The sequence below is a fragment of the Lagopus leucura genome, unplaced genomic scaffold, assembly GCF_019238085.1.
Source record: "Lagopus leucura isolate 7727_CA_CO unplaced genomic scaffold, USGS_WTPT01 Super-Scaffold_73, whole genome shotgun sequence".
Classification (NCBI taxonomy): Eukaryota; Metazoa; Chordata; class Aves; order Galliformes; family Phasianidae; genus Lagopus; species Lagopus leucura.
In genome coordinates, this window is record NW_024962252.1 from 16468995 (window position 1) to 16495050 (window position 26056).

The 26056-nt window shown below is 38.0% G+C and overlaps 1 protein-coding gene across 9 annotated transcripts in view; it reads left to right on the forward strand.

Moving 5' to 3' along the window:
- The first annotated feature begins 4559 nt into the window (after window positions 1–4559).
- The window catches only part of LOC122194359 (muscular LMNA interacting protein), a 65116-nt gene continuing 43619 nt past the window's right edge, over window positions 4560–26056 (forward strand). For 2 of the 9 annotated variants that reach the window (XM_042895365.1, XM_042895366.1), the window contains exons 1-4: window positions 11412–11527; window positions 12972–13130; window positions 14838–15206; window positions 20885–22522. In XM_042895365.1, the coding sequence (XP_042751299.1) occupies window positions 11462–11527; window positions 12972–13130; window positions 14838–15206; window positions 20885–22522 (2232 nt within the window). In that variant the 5' untranslated portion in view covers window positions 11412–11461. Of the gene's footprint in view, window positions 4657–11410; window positions 11528–12971; window positions 13131–14837; window positions 15207–20884; window positions 22523–26056 lie in introns of those variants that run through there. The other 7 variants (XR_006183121.1, XM_042895360.1, XM_042895362.1 and 4 more) reach the window with 5 other exon arrangements.

Consider the following 26056-nt stretch of genomic DNA (forward strand, 5'->3'; position numbering starts at 1 on the left):
GTTGAGTCTGTTGCTTGTTCATTCATTCAGTTTCTTCATTGAACCTCTTCACTGAAGCTCTTACTGAAATAATGTAGTATGCTGATAAATGGTATTTCTCTATTTCTGGTAACAATAGAAATAATGTTCAATTGGCCAATATATATATTTCTTTTATTTCCAAAGCTAAGGCCACACTGAGAAATGAAATCCATTTGCACTGGATTCTCAGATAAAATTTGACTTATTGCAAGTAGTTCTCAGTAAAGAACTGTGCACAGTGAAGAAAAAATCCCTGAACAATTTAATCTGAAGGTCTTCCCAATCCTAGCATTTTAGTATACAGCAATAAACAAGCAACATTCTTCCTGCATCTACTTTTAGGAGACTGCAGGCTCAGCTTCTGCTAAGGTAAAAGGAGCAGAAATCTCTTTGAAAGGCTGTAGAATCTTAGAATACAGCACCTATAGTTTGAAGCTCAAGGCATTTATATTCACCTTTAGCTTGTATAAAAATATAGCGTAAGGTAACCATGACTTCACAGTATTTCTAAATATCAAAATGCTAAGCTGCTGGACAAGAGGAGAGAAGGAAATGCATCCCATATTAGTTATGCCACTTAATGCACAGCTTGAAGGCAGTCGATTTTCCCTAGTGATGAGAGTAGTTTAAGGATCTTCATGAAACACCTTGAATTTCTTCTAGAATAAGCCTTGATAGTACCAACTTTACTACTGGTTATTACAGAGGCTTTGATAAGTTTTAAGATGATTAAAATCTTTATGAAATCTCCCAAAATGCAGTTCTGGCAATAAGATAACTCAATTATTTCTTTAATCTGAAGAGGTGATTATTATATCAGTGCCTTCCTTTGAATAGTTTGAAAAGTGAAGATGCAATGTGAAAAAACAAACGTGTAGGAATCATGTATCAAATCTGTATTCTTTGCTACTAGATTAAAAACATTTTCCATCATGTCATCACCTGTATTCTTATACTGTAAGCTTCTGAAGAAAATATCACTAGGAAGTAAAAGACAATATGTATACTTAAGTTCACTAAAATTAAATCACCATCCCTTTTTATGATGCAATGATCCTTTTGATTATGGTATTTATAGAGATTTTGTTGTTCGCACATAAAGTCTAAAGAATACTTCAGAATATAACATTGACAAGGTTTTACTCAAATCTGGGTTACTCTTGTTTAGAGGCCTGGCATTAGTAGTGTTCTTGGTCAAGAAGTCCAACATGTGGATACACAGTGTTTTCTTGCTTTCCCCGAGGCTTACTTGAGATGTTGTGAACTCTAGAGGTGATACAGATAGTTTGCAAACTAGAAGTGGAGAGAACAGTGGTTGAGAGAAATCCAGGTGATTTATAAGAACAAATAGATGGAGGAAGAAAAATATCATTGCCCAGATGTGTTAATGGACACTGAGATGTAAGACTGAGAACATAAGGCTAGCCAGAAGGAAAACCTGATTATGAAAGCAAACAGCATCATTTGTATTTCTGTTCTGACAGAAATATCACTTGCAGGGCAAAATGAGAACTTGACTTTAGGGTAATGATAGCAATCTGAAAGGGATTATTTTCCCAGTTATGAAGAACTTCTTGACTGGACTCAAGTGGGAACTTTGATAGATGACATATATATTCAGGTGACAAAAAAGGAAGAAGTGAAAGTTCTTCTAAAATAAGATGTTAAGTAATGTGCTAAATAGGTATGTTATTCTAAAGATTAGAAAAACAATGCCAAGTGGATGTAGTTAATCTGTGAACACACAGTAAAGACTGAAGCTCTGGTTAGCTATGGACTATTGTTTAGAGTAGACGTAGTGAAAGACCTTGAATAGGGCTGCTGATGAAGCCCAAGGCAGAACAGAGCATAGAAATCAATTTGCAAACTGCCTGAATTTCTTGGCTAAAGTAATTAAACTTGTTCTTGGTACAAAATGTACAGTCAACTTTGGAAAACATACTCCCATTCTTTTTCCTACACTCAAAAATATCTGAGGAATGGTGCATGACTATTCAGCTCAGTGACTATACAGTGTGCAAAGCTCAAAATATTTTTTCTTGATGAGACAAAGTCAAGTTTGTAAAATGACAGCTCTTCACACAAGCTCTTTTGTTAGGAAAAAAAAAAATAAAAATAAAATGACTTAATTGGAATAAATGTAGCTATTCTTCCAAATACTGCCAGATCAAAATGACCTTGATATTGTTAAACTCTACTCTTGACATCTGGGAAAGCTGAAGTTAAATAACATTTAAAGACAGCTGCTTTTTAAAGATAAGCACAGAAAATAAAACAAGATCCTAAGTATACCATCCTCTCCCCTTGTGAGTGTGTGGAAGAAGCAAACAGCTATTCAGCTTTACCTTCTTACATGTTAGTAGCTGAGTGCCTGAATAATCACTCTTTGTAGCCAGCATTCTTCAGGGCCCACACAGACCTACTCAGAAAATAGCTTGTTAAAAGAACCTCTGAAAATTTCTGCTGAGGAGAGGAAAATCGGCTTTATCACACGCATTTCTTCACTGCTTTTTGAAGTTCAGTTTTATTTTTCTCTGAACTGTGCTCTACATTTTTTGGACGGCAGACTGGGTAAAGAGACATTCAGACTATCATCCCACTGAGTCTTATTGGTGAAGGGCAGGTAAGAATGCTTGTAGAAGGGCTCATGTTGATTATTTGTTAAATCGCTTGCACAGATGACTGAGAGGGTAGTAGGACCTCTGACAGAAAGCCTACAGCTGATTATATATGATATATGAAACAATCTATTTATTAATGATCAAAATGACAGCTTCCTCCTCCTATGAATTGCTTAAAAAGCTGAAAATTTAGTATCTGGAGTTTTTAAAAATATGCTGTGTATCCTTAGTAAACCATCAGTGAGTATATACCTATTTGTTACCCGACGAGAAGTAATGGCCTTAAATAGCACCAGGGGAGGTTCAGTTTGGGTATTTGGAAAAATTTCTTCTCAGAAAGAGTAGTGCTGCATTGAACAGGCTGCCCTGCAAAGTGGTGCAGTCACTGTCCTTGGAGGTGTCCAAGAAATGTGTCGATGTGGCACAGAGCGACATGGTTAGAGGGCATGGTAGTGATGGGTTGATGGTTAGACTAGATGATTCTATGATTCAATTCTGTTCCTTTTGGAAAGGAGATGAGCTACTTGGGCTAGCTGGTAGTATAAGACTTTCACTGCTTCCTGCTGGAATGGCAGCAGTTAAACTGTAGGTCTTCATTCCAGTCGTAAAAGAGTGAATAAAGACTAAGGTTTAAATTAACACTTTATGAAGTCTATGAAGGCATCTTTCTCTCTCTCTCTTTCTGTCTTTCATACCTTTTTTTCTGATTGATCAAAAAAATGACAAATCCAGGTGCCAGATGGCTTTACGGATCTTGAAAATCATATTTGAGAGTATGTCATGATCAATCACAGAGATAACTTTAAAATGTGAAAGCTGTGCTCTGTCATTGATATGTGGGTGCCAGATGCATTGCCTTTGAAAATCTAAGCTGTACAGCTCTGTGTGTTTCATCATACCCTTTGGATTCCTGCTCCAAAAATATAGCTCCTTAGCAAGATAAATGCTCAGACACAAGATGTAGTGGTTTGGAAAAGGAGGTATCTATTGAAAATGTCATGCTTCAGAGATTTAAAAGAAATGGAAATGAAAGTTTTTTAATAATGGCAGAGTATGAACATGGGAGACAACTCAATAGAATCTGTGCTGCCAGGAGCAAATAACATCAAATTTTTTCTTTTCCCTATCAGATCAATTATCTTTTCACTGAAAGATATCTTTTAATTAAACTCAACTGGGCCAAAATGCTTTAACTTTCAAAAAAACCTGAATACAACAAAACCCTTAGTTTTAACAGTTCTCAAAAATGATTTTTTTTTTAAACAAATCTCAAAAAATCTATCAAAAATTAGACATACTATTACTGCTGTAGATTGAGGTCAGACAGAAGTAATAAAAGAATAAAAAAAGGAAAAGGAAATTCTGAGGGATGAAAACATCCAGGTGGAGCTGGATGTTTGTATTTGGGGTGACAGAGAATGACAGGAGCTGTTGTTTTCAGGCAGAGAGAATGGGCATTTCCAAACCACCCACAGGCAGCTGAAGTCTCTGAGTAGAGACTGACTTCCTGATGCCTGAAGCTCTCCTGTGTCATCTCCTGGAAAGAGGCAGTTTGCTTTGCTTAAAGTGCTTGAAGTGAGAATGAGTTTGAGTCCAAAGCTGTAGTCCTTCAGATCTGAGGAGAAATTTTTAGGATAAATGCCACAGTACCAGGTGACTACAGTCTGTTGGGCCCTGGTTGTTCATTTCTTGCCGTCAGAGTTGGATGATTTGTGTTGAAGTGTCTTATATAGAACAGTAACTGGAGAAGTCGGTGGGACTGCCAGTGCTGCGGTGTATTCTAAAATTCTGCTGAAGTGGTCTTACTAAAAGAGGTTGGGAGTGAAGCACTGAGATCTTCATCCAGCACATCTTCATCAGGGTCCAGGGGGGCTTCACAGACAACTTCTAACCTGGAGCCATTTGATGAACACCTGCAAAATTCAGCTACTGAAATGAGGGAGTACCAGTCTTTCAGTTGTTCTAAACAAAGCAGGAAAGCAGATCTTCTGGAATGAAAAGAAACATTGCACAGGTAGGAAATGCTTAGTCTCATCTGTTGTGCCCAAATTACTGCCAAGCCTCCAGGGTCTGGTAGAAGACATAAAGATGTAAGAGTTTGTAGGTAATCTAATTGCAGTATTAGCAGTCTAATCACAGAGTTATTATGTTGTTAATTCCATTTTCCATGACAGAGAGTTGAGTTTAAGGAGGTACTCATCCCAGGCAGTGTTTATCAGAACACGTTATAAGCCTACCCATTATCATTAATAATATGAAGCTGTTCTTATTAGCAGCAGATGGCTATTCATAGGATGCATTTACCCACTCAGGAAGGTCTCTGCCATACTCCCACAGTGATTCGAGGCTATCCAGCCAGAGACCCAGATGGCAACCCTTTGTTCAGAAGTGTGAAATTGTACTGCTTTGCCATGGGCTTCTCCTAAGTGGGGTCATACAGTTACTCTTAGGACTCCTTCTTTCTTATCCTGTACACGTACTCCTTCTGTCTTTGTCCACCCAGCAGCCATAACCTTCTGGGATACGGTCAAAGTGACCCAAGCTGTCCATTATTGATGTGACAAGTATGTGCTGGTGACCTTGGTCAGGCTGAGTTGACTGTATTCTGAATGTTTCAATTCTCATTCATCCAAAGCAACATTTAGTCCTCACACCTATTATTTTGGGAAGGACTTCCAAGCAATACCTTTCATGTCTACCATCTTCTCGGTTTAATCTTTTCTGCTAATGCTTCCTCATCATTCCATTCACACAAACACACACAAGTTAGTTCACAAGCACCCAGGGCTTTCATGACAGTTACTAGTCCAGTTACAATGATAACTACAATTAAAGTTCAAATGATCTAATTGCTATGAATCATTCCCAATAAAGTTAAAATGGACCTATACCAATTTTTGCATTTCTATCCCTTTTGTTTTTCCTGTCTGGGTATCCAGTTGTTTAAAGAGAAGTGCACGATGTTAACAGTGACATTGACTTCTTCTGTGCTTTTAGAACACTTTGAGTTATTTTGATACGTTTTCTAAGAGGTCATTTATTTTTCTCCATTAGCCAGCAAATTGTGTGTTACATACAAACTTTACCATATCCAATATATTTTACATACACTGGGTTCTGTTTCTGTTTCCTTTTTATCCTCAATAGCAAAACAGAAGGTTGCATTCCTGTAGTGAGCAATAATTTATTACTAATAGTTTGTGCTTGTAGCCCTGGGGCCCTTATTCTGTACTCACACTTTCAGGCCTTCTGCTATTACCTCATGCTTGTACTTTTGGAGATCTGTATTAAAATCCCATTTTTTCTTCAACAGCCTTCAAGCTATGATTTTCTGGAAACATAACACCTGTTTTATTAGCATACATACTTTTTTTTTTTTTTTTTTTTTTTTTTTTTTTTTTTTTTTGAATCACTGAATAATTCGTCATACAAAGATAATGGTCCACTAGAAGACTTGCAGGGATCTACATAGAGACTGATGTCACAGAGGGAACCACCTGCTTTCAAAATATATTTCTTAAGATAACATTGCCGGTTTGTTAACGAAGCTGCTCTGCAACAAATATCTGTAAGGTCAGTTGTGTTGGCAGCACCAAGTGGGCTCCTCTGGGCTGGATTCTCCTGTGCTGGTGACAGTAAGATGGACTGGGATGGTGGGGAACTCTCACTGCATTTGTAGGCACAGACAACTAAGGCTGAAATTCCTGCAACTGTCAGCTGCTCAGACATCTCTAGAAGATGAAGAGCAAGTGGCTGATGCATGCTACTGTGGAACACAAGTGCATTGTTAGCATCATCTACCAAGACCAATTGCTTTGCTCAGACATAAACAGGGATTTCTTTCTATTCCCAATGCTTGATTTGAAAACTACACTTTTTAGGTGTGGCTTTCCAGATAAGAAAGTAAGAGGAATTATGTAATCGAAGTTATCACATAATCATAGAATGGCTCGGGTTGGAAGGAACCTCAAAGATCATCTAGTTTCAACCCCTCTGTTGCGGGCAGGGTTGCTGACCACCAGACCAAGCACTAGATCAGTCTGCTGAGGGCCCCATCCTACCTGGCCTTGAATACCTGCAGGGATGAGGCATCCACAGCCTCTTTGGGCTGTGTCTCCCATTTCTCCATGAGTGTTTTGACTGCTAAGGTATTTGATAGGCTATCTGTGGGCTAGATAGCAGTAGGTTTTTAAAATTTTCTTTTACAATCAGCTTTTAATCTTTTCCTGTCTGCTTTTGTTAGTTCTTGAGTGCCTTCTGTGCAAGACCAGATGGCAAGCCTGGCCACATTGTAAAAAATCTGTGCAAAATGAGACATGCATGGGTCCTTTCTGACTGATCTATGTGTTGAAATGAATGCAGGACACACAGAAGAGGACAGTGAGAACATGCTGAGGAGGTAACTGGATGGAAGCTGAGTGTGTGCCTGCCTGCCTGCCTTCCTGCAGGTTTGTGTATAAGTGAGGGACTACAGTATTTTGGGGTGATACAACAGAGGTGTTTTTAGCTTGGAAGATGTTGCTTCTAAGCAGTTTTAGGAGATTGGAGCAAGTAAGCGCTTTCAGGATGCTACCTGAAATATAACTGGTAGATTCAGGTTGTCTCAGGAGCCAATGTTTGGTGAGTGTTTAGTCAAACTGCATTTAATTAAATCAATTACATGTAACAGGCAAGTGATGTTAGTCCCCCTTTGCAATGGAGAAAATTAAAGGTTATCTTTACTTACTTTTCACTTTGCCCAGCTGCATCTGTGTAGACCAGTATGAAAATGTAATTATAGTTGTATAAAGTCTGTCAGGCTGAAGAGCTAATTAGAATTATTATGGAAAAGAAACATTTCAGCTGAATGAACTCTTGCATTTTGAATAATAGATGACAATTTTATTCTATTAGTCATTTGCTCTTTCTAGTGCTTTACAGACATTAATTTTCAAAAGATATTCATCTGCACGTGAGTATTAGTGCATGCTGCTCTATTGAGAGAAGCAAAGTGCTTTGTTCAAGGTGATACAATGAACATGTAACAGGGCCGGGGTACGGTGTGGGGAACTTCCCAGACACAGCTGTCAGTGGGAATTCTGGCACAAACTTCAGCAGATCTGAAATTTCACCCTGGACTTCTGGACTGGATTTAGCTTTTCCCCTGAAGTTTCACAGATACGAAGCTGGTGCTCGGTTGATCATCTGCTGCTGTTTGTAAAAGGTTTCAGATAAGCAGCAGCTCATATTACTCAGTAATCAGCTCATCTCTACTGGGTTACTGCGATAGTGGCTGTAAGTCGAGATACGGAAATTTGCTGAAGTTTCTTACATCTCATTAAGCAGTCATTTCATTCATTGCAGCCTGGCCTTATTCTTGGTCTCTAGTACAAGACGATATGTGTTCTGCAGTCAAACTTCAGTCTGAACATAGGAAATGGTCTAAGCAGGGGTTGCATAAAACAAGCTGTGCTTTTGGGTGACCCTTCTCCAAGCTGGGCTCATAGCTTTAGCTGTGCCCTGTGTGAGAGAGCTATATTTAGCAGGAATTTGAGGCATGTGTATCTGTGCTCTGACCAAAGCAGCATGTCAGTCAACACATTTCTATGTCGCACTGCACACATTTGTTGTTTATTTGTATTATTTATACATATGTTTTCTGCCCTTCAAACAAATAAGCACCCTCAAAAGAAAGTACTTAATATTTCAGCAGTGAGGTTTTCTCAGGGTGTCCTTCTCTTAGTGAGATGGCTTACATTAACAAATTGGTGGAAGAAGTGGTAATGTGATTCAGCATATTCCATTTCACTTTAGCAATCTGTATTCCAGAAGGAAATCCTGGCAAGCAATCACTGACAATGGGACCTCAATTTAAATTACAAAACAGGCAGTGTGCTGAATGCATATAGAGTTATGAGAGAAATTAAATAGAAGCATTTATTTGTCTTCATAAAGTACCCAAGACAATAAAAATATGTTCTACAAGTAAGGATTGTAGATACTGTGGTAATGAAAACAATAATTAATATAATTTAATTTACTACCACAGGTCATTTGTAAATTGATGACATTAATTATGCAACAAACCTGCTTGTAAACTGATGACAAATGAAGTCATGGAAGCCATCTAAAACAATTTTCTCCTTTTAGAACTTCTTGGAAAAATACTATGCAGCTGTCTATAGTCCTTTAATGGATATTCAGTGGTTATTTATATGAGAATGCAATTTATGCTTTTCAAAGAAGTAAGTTACATAAAAGCATACTTCTGAACCCAGGCAATTATGACATTGTGCCCAAAGTTGATTATGTAATATAAATGAGAATTCGTTGGTATTAACTTGCATGTGACACCATAACTGTATTGGTTACAGTAGTTACAGTAGCAGGGAATGTATGGAATTTCTTTTGGTGTTGTTACTGGATCAGAAGAGAGGACAATAATCTACAAGAAGATTTCATAAATACATATTTTAAAATTTTATTTCACAATTATTCACACTTGTATTCTGGAGTAGCTAACAGATGTAACTTAGTGTTGTAAGTCCACCCTTTTCATTTCCTTCAGTACATCAAAGATAGATCAACCAGAGAGATACAGTAAATTAAATGAATATATGATAAAGGTGCAAAATTCTTTCTTCATCTGGAAAAAAAAAACAGCACAATATCTTGTAAGAATTCCTTTTGCTTCACATTGTCCCATTTTTAATTTTCCTTCTTTTTCTGTAAGAAATAGAAACAAAAAATAAAGGCTGTAGGGCTGAAAGCTATTGAAAACGTAGAAATAAAAGAATGGAGAAACTCTCTCTTGTTTTAGTTTGCAGAATTACCAATTAAAAAGTATTAAAATTTTGAATGTATAAGTATTTTATTTGTTTTTGAAATCAGCAAGATGAAATTAACCATTTAAAATATATTTTTAAAGAATATTTTTTTCTCTTTTAATTTCCGCACGGAAAATAATGGGTTTTCAGGCCTGTACTGTGATATTTACTCACTGTCAAGGTTTCTGTGATACAACTTAAACTACCTGATCAGTTTTACCTGCTAGGAGCACTCACTGTGGGTGATAGAGGAATCCTGCATGCTGCCACATATCTGAAAGCTTAAAACTTATGAAATGCAGTAATTCCATTTTCGTTCATACCTTCTAATGACCAGGGAAAAGAAAATATATTAAGGGAATATTAATACTACCAAGATTAAATGGCTTCTTTCAGTTGAAAAAATCTAGCTTGCACGTATGAATTTATATGTTTTCCAATCTTAGTTTTAGCTTGCAAACAATTTTGATGATTGATTTCATATGTTTATGCCAAACACAGTGAGGCTTTCTTCCTGTATTCTTTAATTTTTCCACCAAAATAACACAACTGGAAAGACAGGATGGGACACAAATTGAATTAGGCTCTGTGAATTCTGGAGAGGTGTTGGCAAGATCTTTCCATTACTATGCAATGGTCAGGGTCATAGAAGCATAGAATGGCTTGGGTTGGTAGAGACCTCAAGGATCATGAAGCTCCAACCCCCCTGCTGCAGGCAGGACTATCAGCCTCAACATTTAATACCAGACCAGGCTGCCCAGGGCCCCATCCAACCTGGCCTTGAACATCTCCAGGGGTGGGGCATCCACAACCTCTTTGGGCAGCCTGTTCCAGCACCTCACCACTCTTTTGGTAAAGAACTTCCCCCTGATATATCCAATTGAAATCTTCCCTCCTTCAACTTAAAACATTTCCCCTTGTCCTGCCACTATCTAGCCCTGTAAAGAGTTGACTCCCCTCCTGTTTATAGGCTCCCTTTAGGTACTGGATTGGTACTTTTGGTACTTAGATACTGGAAGGCTGCAATGAGGTCAGCCCAAAGACTTCTCCAGAGAAGAGTCCCTATAACTTGGCCTTTTGTTCACATTTGTTCATGATGTTATCCTGGACATGAAGTACTGGAATTTTGGTAACATCAATGCACTTAATTGCAATTTTTTTTGTTTGTTTTTGTTTTTGTGTGTGTTTGTGTGGGGGGAGGCTTGCTATATCCAAACATTCTACATTTTCTCTTCCTTTTTCCTTTATAAGGAAAATTTTGTGGTGATAAGTATTATTCTCCATCAGGAATCTTCACATATACAAAACAACTGATGTTAAACATCAAACAAGCATGAGAAGAGGGTGAGGTAGAGAGGTGAAATACTCACAGAAGTAGATAGACAGGCTACCTGCATTTCCTAACCAGAGATGGAATATGAAAGGACAGCTACATATCTGCTGGAAAGCATAAGGCCATCTCTAGCTAATTTCAGTGAAGACCCACATGCTGCATAAGACTGTAATGGATAGCTTTAGTGAAACCACTAATACTAATATGATTTGTATTCCTGCCCTTGTGCAGGTAATTCTGCTTCTTGGTTGTGTAAAGGCTCCATTCCTCGGCTGCATTATGGGGACGAGCTCTCACTAGTGAGAGGATGTTCTTGAGTATTGATATATTCTCTGACTTGTACTGGGAGCAAGGACTAGGCATTTGATGTGCCAAATATTCCTATTTAAAATTTTTTCACTGGTTTGTAAAGAGCATACCTTAGCTACTGAGAGAAAGAAAGACTTACACCGTTTTTCCCTTGTGTAAATAACATCCAGAGCTTCAGGTGCTGTGGAGAAGCATTTAGGAGTTGCCCTTTTGCATACTAATTTAGATGCTCCTTGACCACCTGTGTGGAGGGGAAAGGAGGAAAGTAGGAGACTATCCTGTCTCTGTGCACCCCCCTGTGTGGGTGCAAGTTTGCAGCATAATGTGACTTGCTGGCATGAGCGAATATAAAACCCAATTTCAGAAGTAAGATGGCTGCCTTTTATTCAGACTTTTCCTTTCAAGCATCAAAGCAACTTATTCTTTCTGAATTAAGGGTGAGTACATAAAAATTTGTTCTGGAAGTTGCTCAGAGAACTGAATTCTTCTAATTGTACAAAAAATGGTAATTGGTATAAATAACCTGCCTTTGTTTTGCATGATTCCTCCAGGAGATAGCTGTTAGAGACAATAACAAAATTTTGCTTAATTTAAACAAACAAATAAAAGGAAATCTGTATTTATCATTTTTAATGTTCCATCCACAAGGCTCAGTCATGTGAATGCATTCCATAATTCCACTGTGTTCCATAATTGTTATTTACTTATAGACAGAAATTGCAAGGCTGCATAATGAGAGCCATAGCTTTCAAATTTGTTTCATTTTAAACAAACAAGTAAAAAAAAAAACAAACCAAAACTGTCAAAGAAATAGCCCTGTTTTTTTTTTTTTTTGTTTGTTTTTTGTTTTTTTTTCCCCTGAATGACTCAGTATAGTTCAAGACTCTTCATATTACAGATCCTTGAAAGAGCAATTAACTTCCATAGGCTTTGAATCAGAAGTTAAAACAAGACAAAAAACAATCTGTAATTCCATAGTTTTGAATCAGAGAGATTTTCTGCACCAACAAGTAGTGGGAAAATCACAGAATCTAATTTAGTAATTGGGGCTGTGTTGTACTTTCCTATGTTTTCCTTGTGAAACCTTTGCAGTTCTACAGCCTAATATTTGGCAAAGAAAATAATTGTTTCCTCACTGCCTGGACTTCTTTTCCTGTCCAGTCTCTCCAGGAGAGGGGATATGGCTGGGAAGCACTGTGATAAAATCAAACATTTGGATGAAATCACCTTCCCTTTCAGTGCATTCATGTAAAGGGCCCTATGTACAGGGTCTTAGTGAGAATGTAGTATGAGGAGGAAGAGATGAGAAGAATGACAAGCAATTACTCAGTGTACATGGCCAAGTGGCATAAAGAATATTGGAGAAATGCTTCCCCTGAAACAGAATCCATCCCACATGTTGATCAGAATTACCATGAAAATGTGGTTGGTTTTTTTTTCTTCTTGTTTTAGTAAAGGCTTTTCCAATTTGTTCTAAGCTGTTAAGCAAATACTCTAGGGGCTGTATGATGCCCAAATACAGTGAAATTTTCATTCGACTAAAATGGAATTGCACAAAGCAGCCTTAATGTGACTTGAATATGGTTTTCTGTTTCTGGTATGGAAAATGGAAATTATTGAACAATTCTCCTGTCTTCTGTGCAACACCATGAGAATGTATAGGATGCTGATGGATATAATCAAGACAATACTTTGTTCATGGAAAAAAAGATCTCAAATGCATTGATTGATGAATAATCTACTGACAAGGATAGTTAATAATAGACTTGTATGTTTTATTGGTGAAGTAACTCACAGGACCACTATATGTTATTTCAGCTTTGATTGAAAAAATCTAGACAAATGTAGACAACAATATTGAATTAATTATGTGTTTTGCAGGTCACGTCTCAAGAATCTGAAGCCAAACCACTGACGTTCACATTTGTGCCATCCATTGGACAACTTCCCACTCATTTTGAGGTTGTAGATGTCTCTAAATTCCTTGTGACAATTCCAGAGGAGCCAAAAGATCTGAGCAATCAACAAATTGTAAATAAGGTAGAATTTTGCTCGTGCTTGTTTTTCCACTCTTCCAAAGAGATGTAAAATGTTGTTCTGGCATCCCTGTACTGAAGCATTTTGCCTTGAACTATGTCTTGGCTAGTATTTGGTTATAATTACTAAGTCTACCAGAGGTGCAGAATCATCGTACGAGACATGTCTACTCAACAGCCTATTTTTGTTGTTGAGTGCATACCAGGAAGGAAACTCTGTTGGTTGTGCAAGGATATATTCTTGGCAGAGGCACTGGGATTCCTTCTTGATAGATTGAAGATAGAAGCAAGGGCAGTGTGTGAGGCATGCTATTACATGGGAATCCACCAAGAGATGGTCACATTTCAGCAAATGCTAGTGCTTTGGCTTCCAGATAAGGTGGCACTTTTCTACATAGCTGTGTAGGAATGCATTAGTTGAAATGAAAACTTGCTTTCTTGTTTTTGAAAGCTTGTCCCAGTGATTTTCTATGACAGGGCAGCCAACAGCCATTATTCCGTCCACAGTGTCTGTTTTATTCCTTTCCTGCTTCAAAACAGGATTCACATCTCCTTTCCTGCTCACGCTTTGGGGTGATTTTGCTGTTGTTGCTCCTCCCCTGGGACGCTTCTGGACCTGCAGTTCTTGGTGCTCTTCCTCTTAATAAACTTTTTACAAGAGTTCATACTCCTCTGACCTGACTACACTCTAGCTCTTTCAGAAACTTTTATAACTGAAAAAGAGTCAGATGTAGACTGAGAACAGGCATTCTTGAAGAGACATACACTGAAATATTGTCCTCAAGGTGTTTAAATTATCATATATGTTTCCAGCCATCAGGATTGATGCCAACAAACAAGCAAAAACACCTCCAAACTCACGACTGTAATAATTTATTGTACTTTTCAGTACATTTTTTTGAAGAACTCACAGGGCTCCTGCAGCTTTCAGTGGAACCTTGTTACTACATTCCTCAAGCAGGATTCAAGTATGAGCCCCATCTACAGGTTTTCTCTTGCATTACACATTATTTTTATTTCACGACTCCTCCAAGACTAATATGGTTTACCATGGCAGTTGCCATACTGATTTGGTGATTTGCATATCATATCTCCAGCTATTCCTGTTCTCATTCAGTGCTTACTTGAGAAGTCACATACTGGAAGTGTAAGTAGGAAGAACAATTGTGGTCTGTGTTGAGATGCTTAAGCACACGGTAAAGCTCTCTGACCTCAAACTATCTGTCTGCCCTTTTCAGAGAATGCCTTGGCTTGAAGGCCTTTGTTTCTTCATTAATATGTATAGGTTTTGTCCCAGATTTATCTGCCAGACTCCTGTGAGGACTATTGTCTGCTCCCATGGATCCCACGGTCACTGTGCCTTCCCATTGTGTCTGAGTTGTCAATCTGACAACTCGTTTGGCTTGATTTCATCCTCTTTTCTAGTTCCCCCCAAATCGCAGCACCAGGCTTGGGCTCCCATTCTGCTTTGAGTATACCATTGCTCCTTGTGTAACAGGGAGGCATCACCTACAGCATTAGGAACTGGCTGGATGCCGCCTGGGAAGAAGCAGGCTGGCTGGATTCTGCTCATATCAAGCCCGAATTCTTCATTCACCTTCTGCACTTCTGGTAGGGTAGTGCCAACCACCATGTCAGCCCAAAGTTCTTCTCTTGAAGAACACAAATATAAGATGGCTAACTGAGATCTTTTCCCTTGTATCTCTTGTAGGCTAAGGTAGTCTCTGATGAGCTGTCCTTAAACAGTGGAGTCCAGCAAGACTGTGTGCCTGCCATCTCTCCAAACAGCACCCAAACTGTTCTCCAGTCCCTGGTATCTTACTCAAGCAGAGGAGAAATGCAGGAGAATGATCTTTTTAAGGCTGAGTTTATCCTGATTACGGACTCCGGCGACGAGGATGAAGCAGGCGCTGCCTCTGTCAATGCCCAGAGGTCCTCCAATGGCTATGGGCCCATCAGTGCCCAGCTGCTGGCTACGTCCCATGTCTCTCCTGGCATGGAGTCAAGGAAGCCTCCCAGCGATAGGCATCTTCCAAGTGCTACACTTTCCCACAGCACTGCTGATCAGCAAAACCAGCAGGTAACCTATTAAATGATTATTATTTATTATTATTAAACTATTATTAAACCTATTAACCTCTTGAACTAAACTTTGCTTTCAAACCTTTCAGGACACAGACCCTGTGTTTCTTTGTAAAACAGCTTGGCCAATTTATTCTTCAATTAGTGCTTTTGCTAGCCATTTCTGCAATGTTTGTATTCTAAAGATCTGTCCCTGCCCTTTTGACTTATTGCCTCTCCCTGTAGCCCTGGTAGATAAATGGAGCAAGTAATGCATCTCTATTATTCTTTCCTTTCTTTCCTTTAAGAGCAGCACATCATGACAGCCAGTTAATCAGATGGTGTTATATTCCTAGGTAGACTAAATTGGCTAAAATCATTGAAATCAATGGAGCCTGTAGATCATTTGAATTATTAGTATCTGACTTCTTAGGCCTATTATTTCTCAGCGCCTGCTACAGATCTTTATTCTAGAGAAAAAGTCTACAAAAATCATATTATTCTAATTGTTAGTTAGCACTGAGTTTGCACAGGTGTCAAGAACTAATTTAGTTGAAAGGTCTGTTTTATGTTCATCTTCATAGGACACATATATTTCATTTTCAAAATGCATGAATATGATTTACTGCATGAAAATTTAATGTGTCTCACCATAGAAAGGGCACTGATAGTTTGAAAGGGTGTATATGCCGTTGTAAAACTTACCCTTTAGCAAAATAGCAACATCCTTCTCATATAGAAATGTTCAGACATTTCCTTTGACCCCAACTGGTTTCCATCAATTGAAAGTGCAATTCTTCGTCAGTACTTTAAAGAGAAAGTACTGGCTACTTTGACTCTGAAAAGGAATAAGACTTCCTATCATATATTAAAAACTTGCACCACTCTGTTTTGTTTTATTTTGTTTTTTCATCCAATTCAGTGTTGATTTTCGATGGAGAAAATTATGAATAAGAAATCCACTCTTGTTTTGAGCTTCATAGCATTATGAAGTACTAATTTTTTCCTGGAAACTCTCAGTGAATTTTACCATGGCAGGAATGAATGCAGAGGTAAATCTGTGCAGGGCAGACAGCTTGTAAGAGAATGATGGTCCTAGGGAAACATGAATTTACTTAAGCATTTTTAAGTATGCATCTTCTATAAGAACTGTTTTTTTGTTTGACTGCAGAAAAATACATAGGCTGTAACTGTTACATTTTTGATGACTTGACAAGAAAACATGGATGTGCTTGGTAAATTAACAGAAAACAGATTGCACAGAATGAGGAACTGAAACTTAACTCTTCTAACTATTCACCTGAACGTGAGGAGACATAGGGCATAATATGGGTAGAGTGTATTTCTTCATTACTGTTAAGTAATATGTTTTCAAGACTTTAAGTACTTCCTTGGTCTTTATTTTCTCAACATCTCTAATTGTTTCTTTTCATAGGAGGAAGATCTTTTTATTAAAAAAAAAAAAAAAACAAACTTCTAGCACTGACCATTTTTCTTCAGCTCTCGGCATCACTCTTGCTGGTTTACTCTCTCATGAAACACCATCAGCTCAGAAATGAAGCAAAAGTAGGAAAAGATTTAATAGCTAAATTGTTTATCTGTGAGTAGATTTCCTATCCCAAAAGTTCTCCAAACAGGCTGCCTGTTCGGTTCTAGGATTTTGAAGCCAAGATCATGTCTCACTTAAGAGTTCTTACTTACAATGTTAGGTTCATTTAAAAGCATAACTAGGCTTAATGATCAGTTTTCTGTCAGAAGGAAAAAAGTAGGGATCAGCACTGAAGACCATTGTATTGTACAGAGTTTTAGTTTGAACCAGAGGGCCTCTACAGCTTCATTAATTTCTGAATTCATTATAAGAAAGAAAAAATCAGGACATAAAAAAAAAAAAAAAAAAAAGCATCTTCTGATCTTCTGTTGTTCTGGCTTAACAGGCATGACTAATGCTGGAAAATGCTGTGCCGTATTTAAAGGGTGAAAAATACATTCAGCATTAAAATATTTATGCATGTGTGTATATCTATACAAATATATGAAGTGATTCTGGTCATATTTGGGACATTTTCTTTATTGTTTACTATTTATAAATGTATATATATTTGTCAAAGAGAGGCTAGGCATGCACCAGAGAATCAGATTGGCTCTTTTCCTTGAGATGTGCCCTTTAGGGTGAGGGGGATGTGGCTGCTCCCTTAGTGGGACTCTAGACCAGATCACAGAAATTTCTCAGCTCACTAAAAGGGATCAATCGCCAAAACATTTCTTTATCCTGTCAAAGTCACTTGGCACTCTGACCAGTGCATGTCATCTGGTTTGGCTTTTCCAGATGAATCTGTTGAAAGCTGTATAAACTTCTGCCGTCACCAGGAAGAAACTACCTTCCTTGCTGGGACAGTTCTGAATGGCATCTGTGTTAAGTGAATCTCAGGTCACACTTCATTTTACTATGCTGTCTCTAGATGTTGTGCTAGGTTTTCTACAGTCTCCAGTGTTTCCCTCTCTCTTTCTGGCTCTCACGTTGCAGGCTGAGGTGGGGAAATGCCACATATATTCTTATTCATGATCAAATTCTAGTGAGATCAAAGCATGACTATCTAATATCAGATCTAGATGGAGCCACATTCTCAGATGTAACTTTAACCTTTTGGGCTTTCAGTTTGTCATGTTCTTTTCTTTTCTGATTTCATCAGCACATCTCTTGGGGCTTTGCTGATTATCAGTAATTATATTTTTTTGCAGGATTTCCTTTCCAAAAAATTGTGATCTCATCAGAAAAAAATTGTTAAAAAAAACATAGCTCAGTTCTGCAATTTCAAATGTACTGAAATTCCTCTGGGAAAGGCTCTATACTAAGATTGAGACCTGTCTGATATTTCTGGGGTATTTATGTATGTGGCATAAAAATATTCTTCAAGTTCCTTCATCCATTCATACCAAAGTAACCTGAATGAAAACAAATCCCTTGATCAAAGGAAGTTATATCTCATTTGTGACAGTACTGATGTTGCATTTGTAAGATCATGCCCAGTTTAGCAACCCTCCATCCCCTGATTCAAGAGAGGTGTGGAGGAAGTGATGGGAATACAGCACAAAGTTGATGAGGCAGCTGGGATGCATGTGAGTGGAAGCTGAGGGAGCTCCAGCAAACAGGCCTTGTTAGGTCACTTCTAAACATTTTTGATTTGCTTCTCTGACTCTGAAATGAGAGTGTGATCATCTATATGTGTATCTAACATTATAATACAATAGCAGAATCTTTTCAGAAGACTTGAATCGTGGTTCAATTGGCTCAATACTGGTGCTGGCTGACCACCTATGTGGTCAGTGTTCAAACTGGAAGAAGACTACAGCAAAAATCTTTTTATTGTACTTTTAGGAGCAAATTTATGATCTGCTACCACGAACATTTTCCTAACTGCTTATAAATCTTTCTTACCAAGTTTTATCTAATTAGAAGTCATTGCACATCCTGCTTTCATTAGAGAGTCTCATATTCATTCCTCATTTTCTTTTAATCCAGTGTCTTTGTAAGGGAAATTTATCTATTCCATTTTGAAATATAGGGATTTCATTCTTCATCCTTGTTTTTGTAATAATCTGCCAGCATTCATTATTAAATTCAGCAGGCTTCTCAAAATTAACAGTTGTATGACTATGCTGTTTTTTATGGTGTTAAATAGTTTTGTTTGATTACATATTTACTATTATTTTTTCATAATTTTAAATATTAGTAAATTATTTTACAAATCTCCAGCATTTTTTTCCTATTCTTTATTAGTAGCTTTTTCAGCAGTTGTCACAGTTTCTCAATCAAGAATACAGTACAATGGTATCACAGATATTCATTTTTATATCATAATATTTACACTGCATAAATAAGGTTTCCATTTTGAAATGAGACACCTTAGCACTCGGGAAGTTAGTGTGGTTGTAAATCACAATTATCAGATTGTGGATCTGATAAATATTTATGAATATCTGAAGGGAAGTGAGAGGCAAATGGATGAGGCCAGGCTCCTCTCTGTGGTGTGTAGCGATTGGATAAGGAGCAATGGCCTAAAACATGAACATAGGACTTCCCATACTAACAAGAGGAAGAACTTCTTTACAGGAAGGGTGATAGAGCCCTGGTTGCCCAGAGAGATTGTGGAGTCTCCTCGGGAGATATTCAAGACCTGTCTGGACACCTATCTGTGTGACCTGCTGTAGGCTACCTGCTTTAGCAGGGAGGTTGGACTTGATGATCTCTTGAGGTCTTTTCCAACCCCTGCCATTCTGTGATTCTGTGATTACATAAAGGCACTCCAACAATTAGCTTTTATTACTATAAATGAAAACATATCTGGGGGTGTCTGATATAGAGAATGTCTTCAGTAACAGGTTTTGCTATTTGCATGCAGTTGTCTAGTGGGAAACGCTCACATATTTTTAGTCATATAGGCTAGCAGGATTCTACTAGGCTTATTTATCCCACATTTATCATTTCAGGTACCGTTTAGCCAGCAAAGGCCTTTGTATCTGGCTTTGCTGTCACACCAGCTCTCTTAAAAATTATGTTTTATAGTTATTTTTTGTTTTGTGATGTATCAATACTGCATGACATCAAGCTATATTAATTTCTATTTCTTAATGGGAAGATGTTTCTATTAAAAATTGGAATTAAAAAGATGAGCCAAAGCCACATGGAATCCATGTATGTAGAACCTGGTATAACTGTCTTACAGAATTGCATACTGTTTTCAGTTATCAAATAAATACATAGACTTTTTTTTTTTGTTTAGATGAAGTTCTTAGGTATTAGATTCAATTTCTCTACTTTAAAACTCCTCAGTCAAAAGTTAGGTGATAATTTGTAGCTTTTTGGATTTACAGTTGACTTTGTTCACTATTTCACACTGATATGTTTACTTCGAATATTATATACCCCAGTTTTTAATTTTAATATCATAATAACTTGGAGGATTTTGAGAGAATTTCTTTCTTTAAGAGCATAGAACTGTATAAAACATTGATAAGATACTTGTGTGCGCTAACTAGTTTTGACAAATCCTAATTAGAAGAGACCTAAGAAAAAAGGCATTCATAGAACAGCTCATTACTGTTTTATTAGTGCATTATAAGGCTGTGGATAAGGGGATAAGGACTATTATATGATCTATGAAAGATCAGAAGAGTGAGAGACAAACTGGATGCTCTGATTTAGGTTGTTCTGAACAAATTTCTCATTCTGATATCACAGTACTGCAAAAGATGTTGTTTAATGAGTGAATACTTGAGTTGAATCTCATCTGCAAAGAGATTACTTTCCATGGAACTGGTATAGTGAGATCAGGCAATATTACAACGTTCTCACTTTCAGTTATGATTACACAAGATTTGCATCACATGGTTCTTGACATCACTGGCACAACTGCCTTGGGTTTTACTTAAAAAGTCAGTAGCATTGGGCATTTTGACATCTCAGCAGAACTGAGATCTTGTATAAGTAAAATAACACAACTTGACTGTGCTCAGTCAAGTTCCTTACAGCTCTGTCCATCAGAATGTACAAGAAGTTTAAAATAGTCCTGTTTTTTTAACCCACAAAGCAGTACTAATGAAACACTATGTGCATGACTACAGGACTGAAATGTGAGATGCTTAACAGTTCCACGGGTTCTACCTATATTAACATTTCTGTTTTTCTTTTTTCTCCAGTTAATTTCTACTCTTTCCACCTCTGATCATCTTTCCTCTAAACCACCTGCTGTCCACTTAATTTCTCCAACTAATCTGAAAGTAGCGTGTGGTGCCATGGTTAACCTGAATCAAGCCTCTTCGCTGGAAGACTCCCGTAACAACTGGCAGTCAGCAACTGAGTCTTCTAAGCAAGATTCGTCTCTCTACTTTCAGTCTGCTTTCCACAGTTCAGCCCCCTCCATGTCTAAAATATCCTGCTCTTCGTCAAATTGTTGTTACTCCAGCCCTCAACTGTATGATAACATACAAACACCAAATGTCCATATCCCTGCCTGTGTTTGCAAGATGGGAAACTTCATTAGATCTTCTGTTCCAGGAAAGAGTCTGTGTATTTCCCCCAGTCCTCCACATTCAGCTGAAATTCAAGTATCATCAGGCCAGCCTTCATTTTCCTGTTCTTCCAAAAGACTGGATGCTTTGTCTCCTCTCCCTGTTCATATAATCACACATTCATTATCTCCTAGCCCTAAACCTTTGTCTCCACCCTCTCTTTATGGCTCATCTTCGACTATATGTAGTATAAATGAGCCTTGTACACAAACATCATCTAAAGGAAATTTAACAAGGTCAGGTATTAGATCCCCTCTGCCGACCAGACTAACTCTCTTGACTGCCATTTTGAGATCAGGCTCTTCTCAGCGGAGACCTCTTTCTCCTGCTTCTTGCCCCACATTTTCTCCTTCCTCCCTTTGTTCCTCAACACTTGCAATAGATCAAAAGTTCAAAACAACTCCCCCAACCCCCAGAAAATCTGTTTCAAGCCCTCCTATTAGACCAGATTCTCCCAGCAAAGAGGGATATTGGCCTTCAGGATGGGCTCAGAACATGTCTTTACACTCCAAGCCTCGTCCTGCTCCTCGAGAGGGGTCTCTTTCTCCTAAAAAGCACCTTCCGGGCCAAACACTCTCTCCAGACTCCCGAAGTCCCCTCTCATCCCCTATCCCTTCCCACAGAAAATCAGCTGCCTCCACAGGCTGGCATGCTGCAGTGCCTGCTCCAGCAGTGCCACCATGTGCCCCAGCATACCATTCCCTTGCACACCCAGCCTCTCCTCCTCCCGAAGGCCTATGTTATCCTGCCTCCAGGTCCCAGGCACCTCAGAAATCTCAGAGGGTGCACACTTACTCACCCATATTTACCTGTCAGTCATTTCGTTTGCTTTCTTCTACCAGAAATGGTGGCAAAGACTTCCCCACCACAGAAAAGCAGTCATGTCTCTCCCCAGGTCTTTCGAATTCAGCTTCTGCATTGAATTCAGATTCATACCAAAAGTATACTCAGGAGCTGAGTGCTTCCTCTCCTGCCCCTTCAAATCTCTCAAATCAGTGGTCTCTCTCACATCCTGATTCTACTTCACCCTTTCACCAAACTCATATTAATTCGCACCCACCACAGCTTCACTCTTCATTGATGCGCAGAAACTATAGGTCTAACTCCCTCTCTCCAAGACCTCAGCAATCTGCCACCTCACCAGTATTAAAGTGTAGATCTCCTGTCTCAGTCAAGTCACCATGCACACTGCCATCAAGACCCCAAGAGCTGACTTCACCACAGTCTTTTTCCCCGCCTCCTGACCATGAAAACATCAAACCCAAGGTACTCTTGGTGCATGCTTATTTTCTAATGCTTCTTTGTCCATTTAGGAAAAATCAAATCCGTGTTGTTGCAAAATGCTAGTAAAATGAATGAGCTGGAGAAAAGGAAAGAACTGTTATTGAGTTGGTAGTGCAGGCAACGAAGAATAAATATTACTATTAAAATTTCTAGCAACATGTTTTGTATTATGAGGAAGATGCTGTAGGAGTCCTTTTGCACAAAATAAGGTATTGATAGATAGGAGGAGATAGGAATGATTTGTGTCCAGTGGTTCTGACCTGCTGAACTTATCTGAACAGGGAGTTCAGAACCAATAGCCAGAGAGGGAAGACAAGGACAGTCCTCTGCTTCTTCCCCATCTTTTCCACTGATATTCTAATCTTATGCTAGTCAGAGGATGGGGAGGTCTTCCTACAGGATGTAGTCCTGCAAATACGAAAGTCTTGCACTTGGTGCATCAGCTGTACTCCCACTGTTTGTCATTCACCAAAAGGCAGGAGAGCCTCAGCAGAGTGAAAATAACCAACGATGGCAATTGCTGCAGGAGTGCCTGGAAAAAAGCCTCCTTTTAAATCTAAAGATAAATCTCAAGAAAGGGAAGGGGAGGGAAAGGAAAGCTGATAACAAGATATACAGCAGATAGGTACCTGAGAAAAGAAAAGAAACTTCCCTGCACAAGGGGAGAGTCAATAGCAGGAGATAGCTGAGCTGTAGAAGACCTTCCAGCTTCTTTTATCTTATTTCTGCATTCTGTGCTCTCCCTTAATTCTCCCTCTTGCTGATTTCATTGCTCACCTTGGACAGCTGAAACATGCTGCCCATCACAGAAAGGGCCATCATAATTTTTTGATTTATTTGCTCACTGCACAAAATTGCAGCTTGGTCGTGGCAGGAGTGACCTGGTCTGCTTGGAAAATGTTAATTGAAAATGAGAGGTTTAAAGCAGCACAGAGTAATATTTGTAATACTGAATTGTTCTTTTAAAAACCAAACAACCCAAAAGGAGCCATTGTGCCAAGCACAGCTGTATAGTGCCATTATGCACTGTTGGGACTACTTAATGAGATGAAAAGAGAAATGAAATAGTCACAATTTCAAGAAAAAAAGCCCCCTGAGGCAAAACTGAACAGCACGACTGAGTCTGTGGAGTGCAAAGCACTTGCAATGTCTGCTGTCTTCAGCGTAATCTCTGATGATAAGGAAGTTATCTGCTTGTGACACATAGCTGTTGCCTGGATTACATTTTCAGGCCCATGTAATAATTTCTGCCCTTCCAACAGTCCTTTTTCCTGCTAATTCTGCTGTTCATGTGATGCAGTGGCACTTCTGAAATTGCCAACCATAATATGGAGCATGGGAGAGTACACACCAGTTTAATAGGCTTGAGTGGTTAGAATGGTGCCATTTCTAATCGTGCAGATAAAGCTGGTTCCACTGGGTATGTGAATGACCTGCATCTCTAAAATCAAATGCAGAAGTTCAGTAAAGGAAAAGTTTCTTCTGGCTATAAAATGTGAGGCTAAGTCTTCATGTGTAACTAGTAACAGTGTGTATTCAATGCCCTCCTTCTGCTCTCATCTATTTCTATTCTTAGTTTTTGAAATAGCTCAGCAGACTTTTGTTTTGCTTATATGTTAATGGTACCAGGCTTTCTGATAACTCTTTGGCTTCAAATCTCTGTATATTTTTGGGGAAAAAAAGGAGAAGATTGAAGAGAAGTAGCATGAGCTATTAAACAGTGTCTTAAACAGCTGTTAAGATTTTTTAGAACCAATCAGTTCAACTTTAAGACCAGACAAAGAGCAGATTGCTCCATCTAATGATTGCTGATGTATGACAAAATTTTGCACATAAGATTTCTCCAAGGGAAAAGTGCAAAAGAGCTTGAACTTTGGCATGTGTAACTTTGCAACATTAATGTTGCTTCAACAGTTATTAAACCAGCACCTCTTAAACCAGAATTTTGACACTAGATGTACTTTTCAACAGGCACATCAAGCTGTTTCATTAGCATGATATCAAAGCAATTATGCAAAAAAGATTTTTTAATGGGAGCTCTTATGCATTCATGTTTATGCATGTACCAATTAATAGAAATAAAAAAATAGTTTATAAATGTGTTCAAGTATTAGCATTTTAATGTTTTATGTTCCCATGTATTATCTATTTATGTTTATTTTTGCTATTCTGTACAGTGAATATGAGCATAATCAAACTCACAGAACATTGTGAAGTGTTAAGTTGTGGGTAATTTCAGGAAATAAAAATACTCTCCCTAGGCTTTCAAAACAATTTTAGTAGTGCTTTAATGGACTTGGTGTAGTGAAATAGATAGTGGAATGGATTGGATACAGATAAAATTGCTGATTCTGCAAGAAGAGAATAGAATTGAAAAGTTTGGCTCTTGTTAGAAAATTCTTTGCTGTGTTTTAGTCCTTTATATTCATTGATTTTTCCTGTTTGAATATAGCCCAGGAATGCATGTAGATCTGTCCCAGTTTTGGGAAACAAACAGATCTTTATATAGCATATAGATTTTTGCCATCTAAACATTCAAAAGACTGGATATAAATCATGTCTTTTGACTTCTGAAAAATAACATCAGAAAGTAGGCAATTCTGTTATAGTCAATGGATAGGTGATGGCATATCTACAGGATGATTCTGTTCTACCTCTACAGGTTTCTATTTGAGAATGAGATGACTTATTCTGTAGAAATGCCCATGACTATAAAAGGCTTTAGTTCTGAAATGGTAAACATTCAAGTTTGAATGACTAGAGCTCAAATAAATGTAAAAATAACAATAATGGCACTGCCATATGCTTTGACAGAATATTCACTCACTATATGTGATTACGGGCTTCTTGAATGCCTGTCATTCTCTAAGTTCTGAGTAGAAATACATGTGAGTAAGTTCTACAGTGTTTCAAAAGAAGTGAAAAGATGATAAAAAATTCTTTAATCTGAATTAAAATTCTTGCCCCTCTGCCATCAGGGACTTTCATTAGATATTAAAACAAGGGGAAAAAAAAGGGAAAAAAAAAAAAAGACAAATCAATAACTCAAAGTATGGCATATTCTTTGGCCTATTGTTTTATAATTACTAGCATTCATGTTGGTAAATCTTACCAAAATATTCAACCAATAACTGAAAACTCTATTATTTTCTGAATTTGTTCTATCACAACAGACCCTGCTGAAGGGTCCCCTTCTTTCTTATAGCCCACCTTCACTGAAAGACTGCAATCAGATCTCCCTGGAACCTTCTCTTTCAGCCTGTCCTCATAGGAGAGGTGTTCCAGCCCTTGGATCATTTGTCAGAACTTAAATTATTAAAAAAGAATATTTTCTTAGAATTTTTGTATCCTAAACAATACACTTTTTATGGTTAAGATTGTCACTTCTGTGTACCTGATTTGAGTATAAAAGTTCCTTTATTTGTTTTGAAATAATTTGGTGTAAGAGTTTTTTATAAAGGAGGTGAAAAGCAGTGCCATATTACTTATCTATTATTACTATCTGTCCACTTTGAC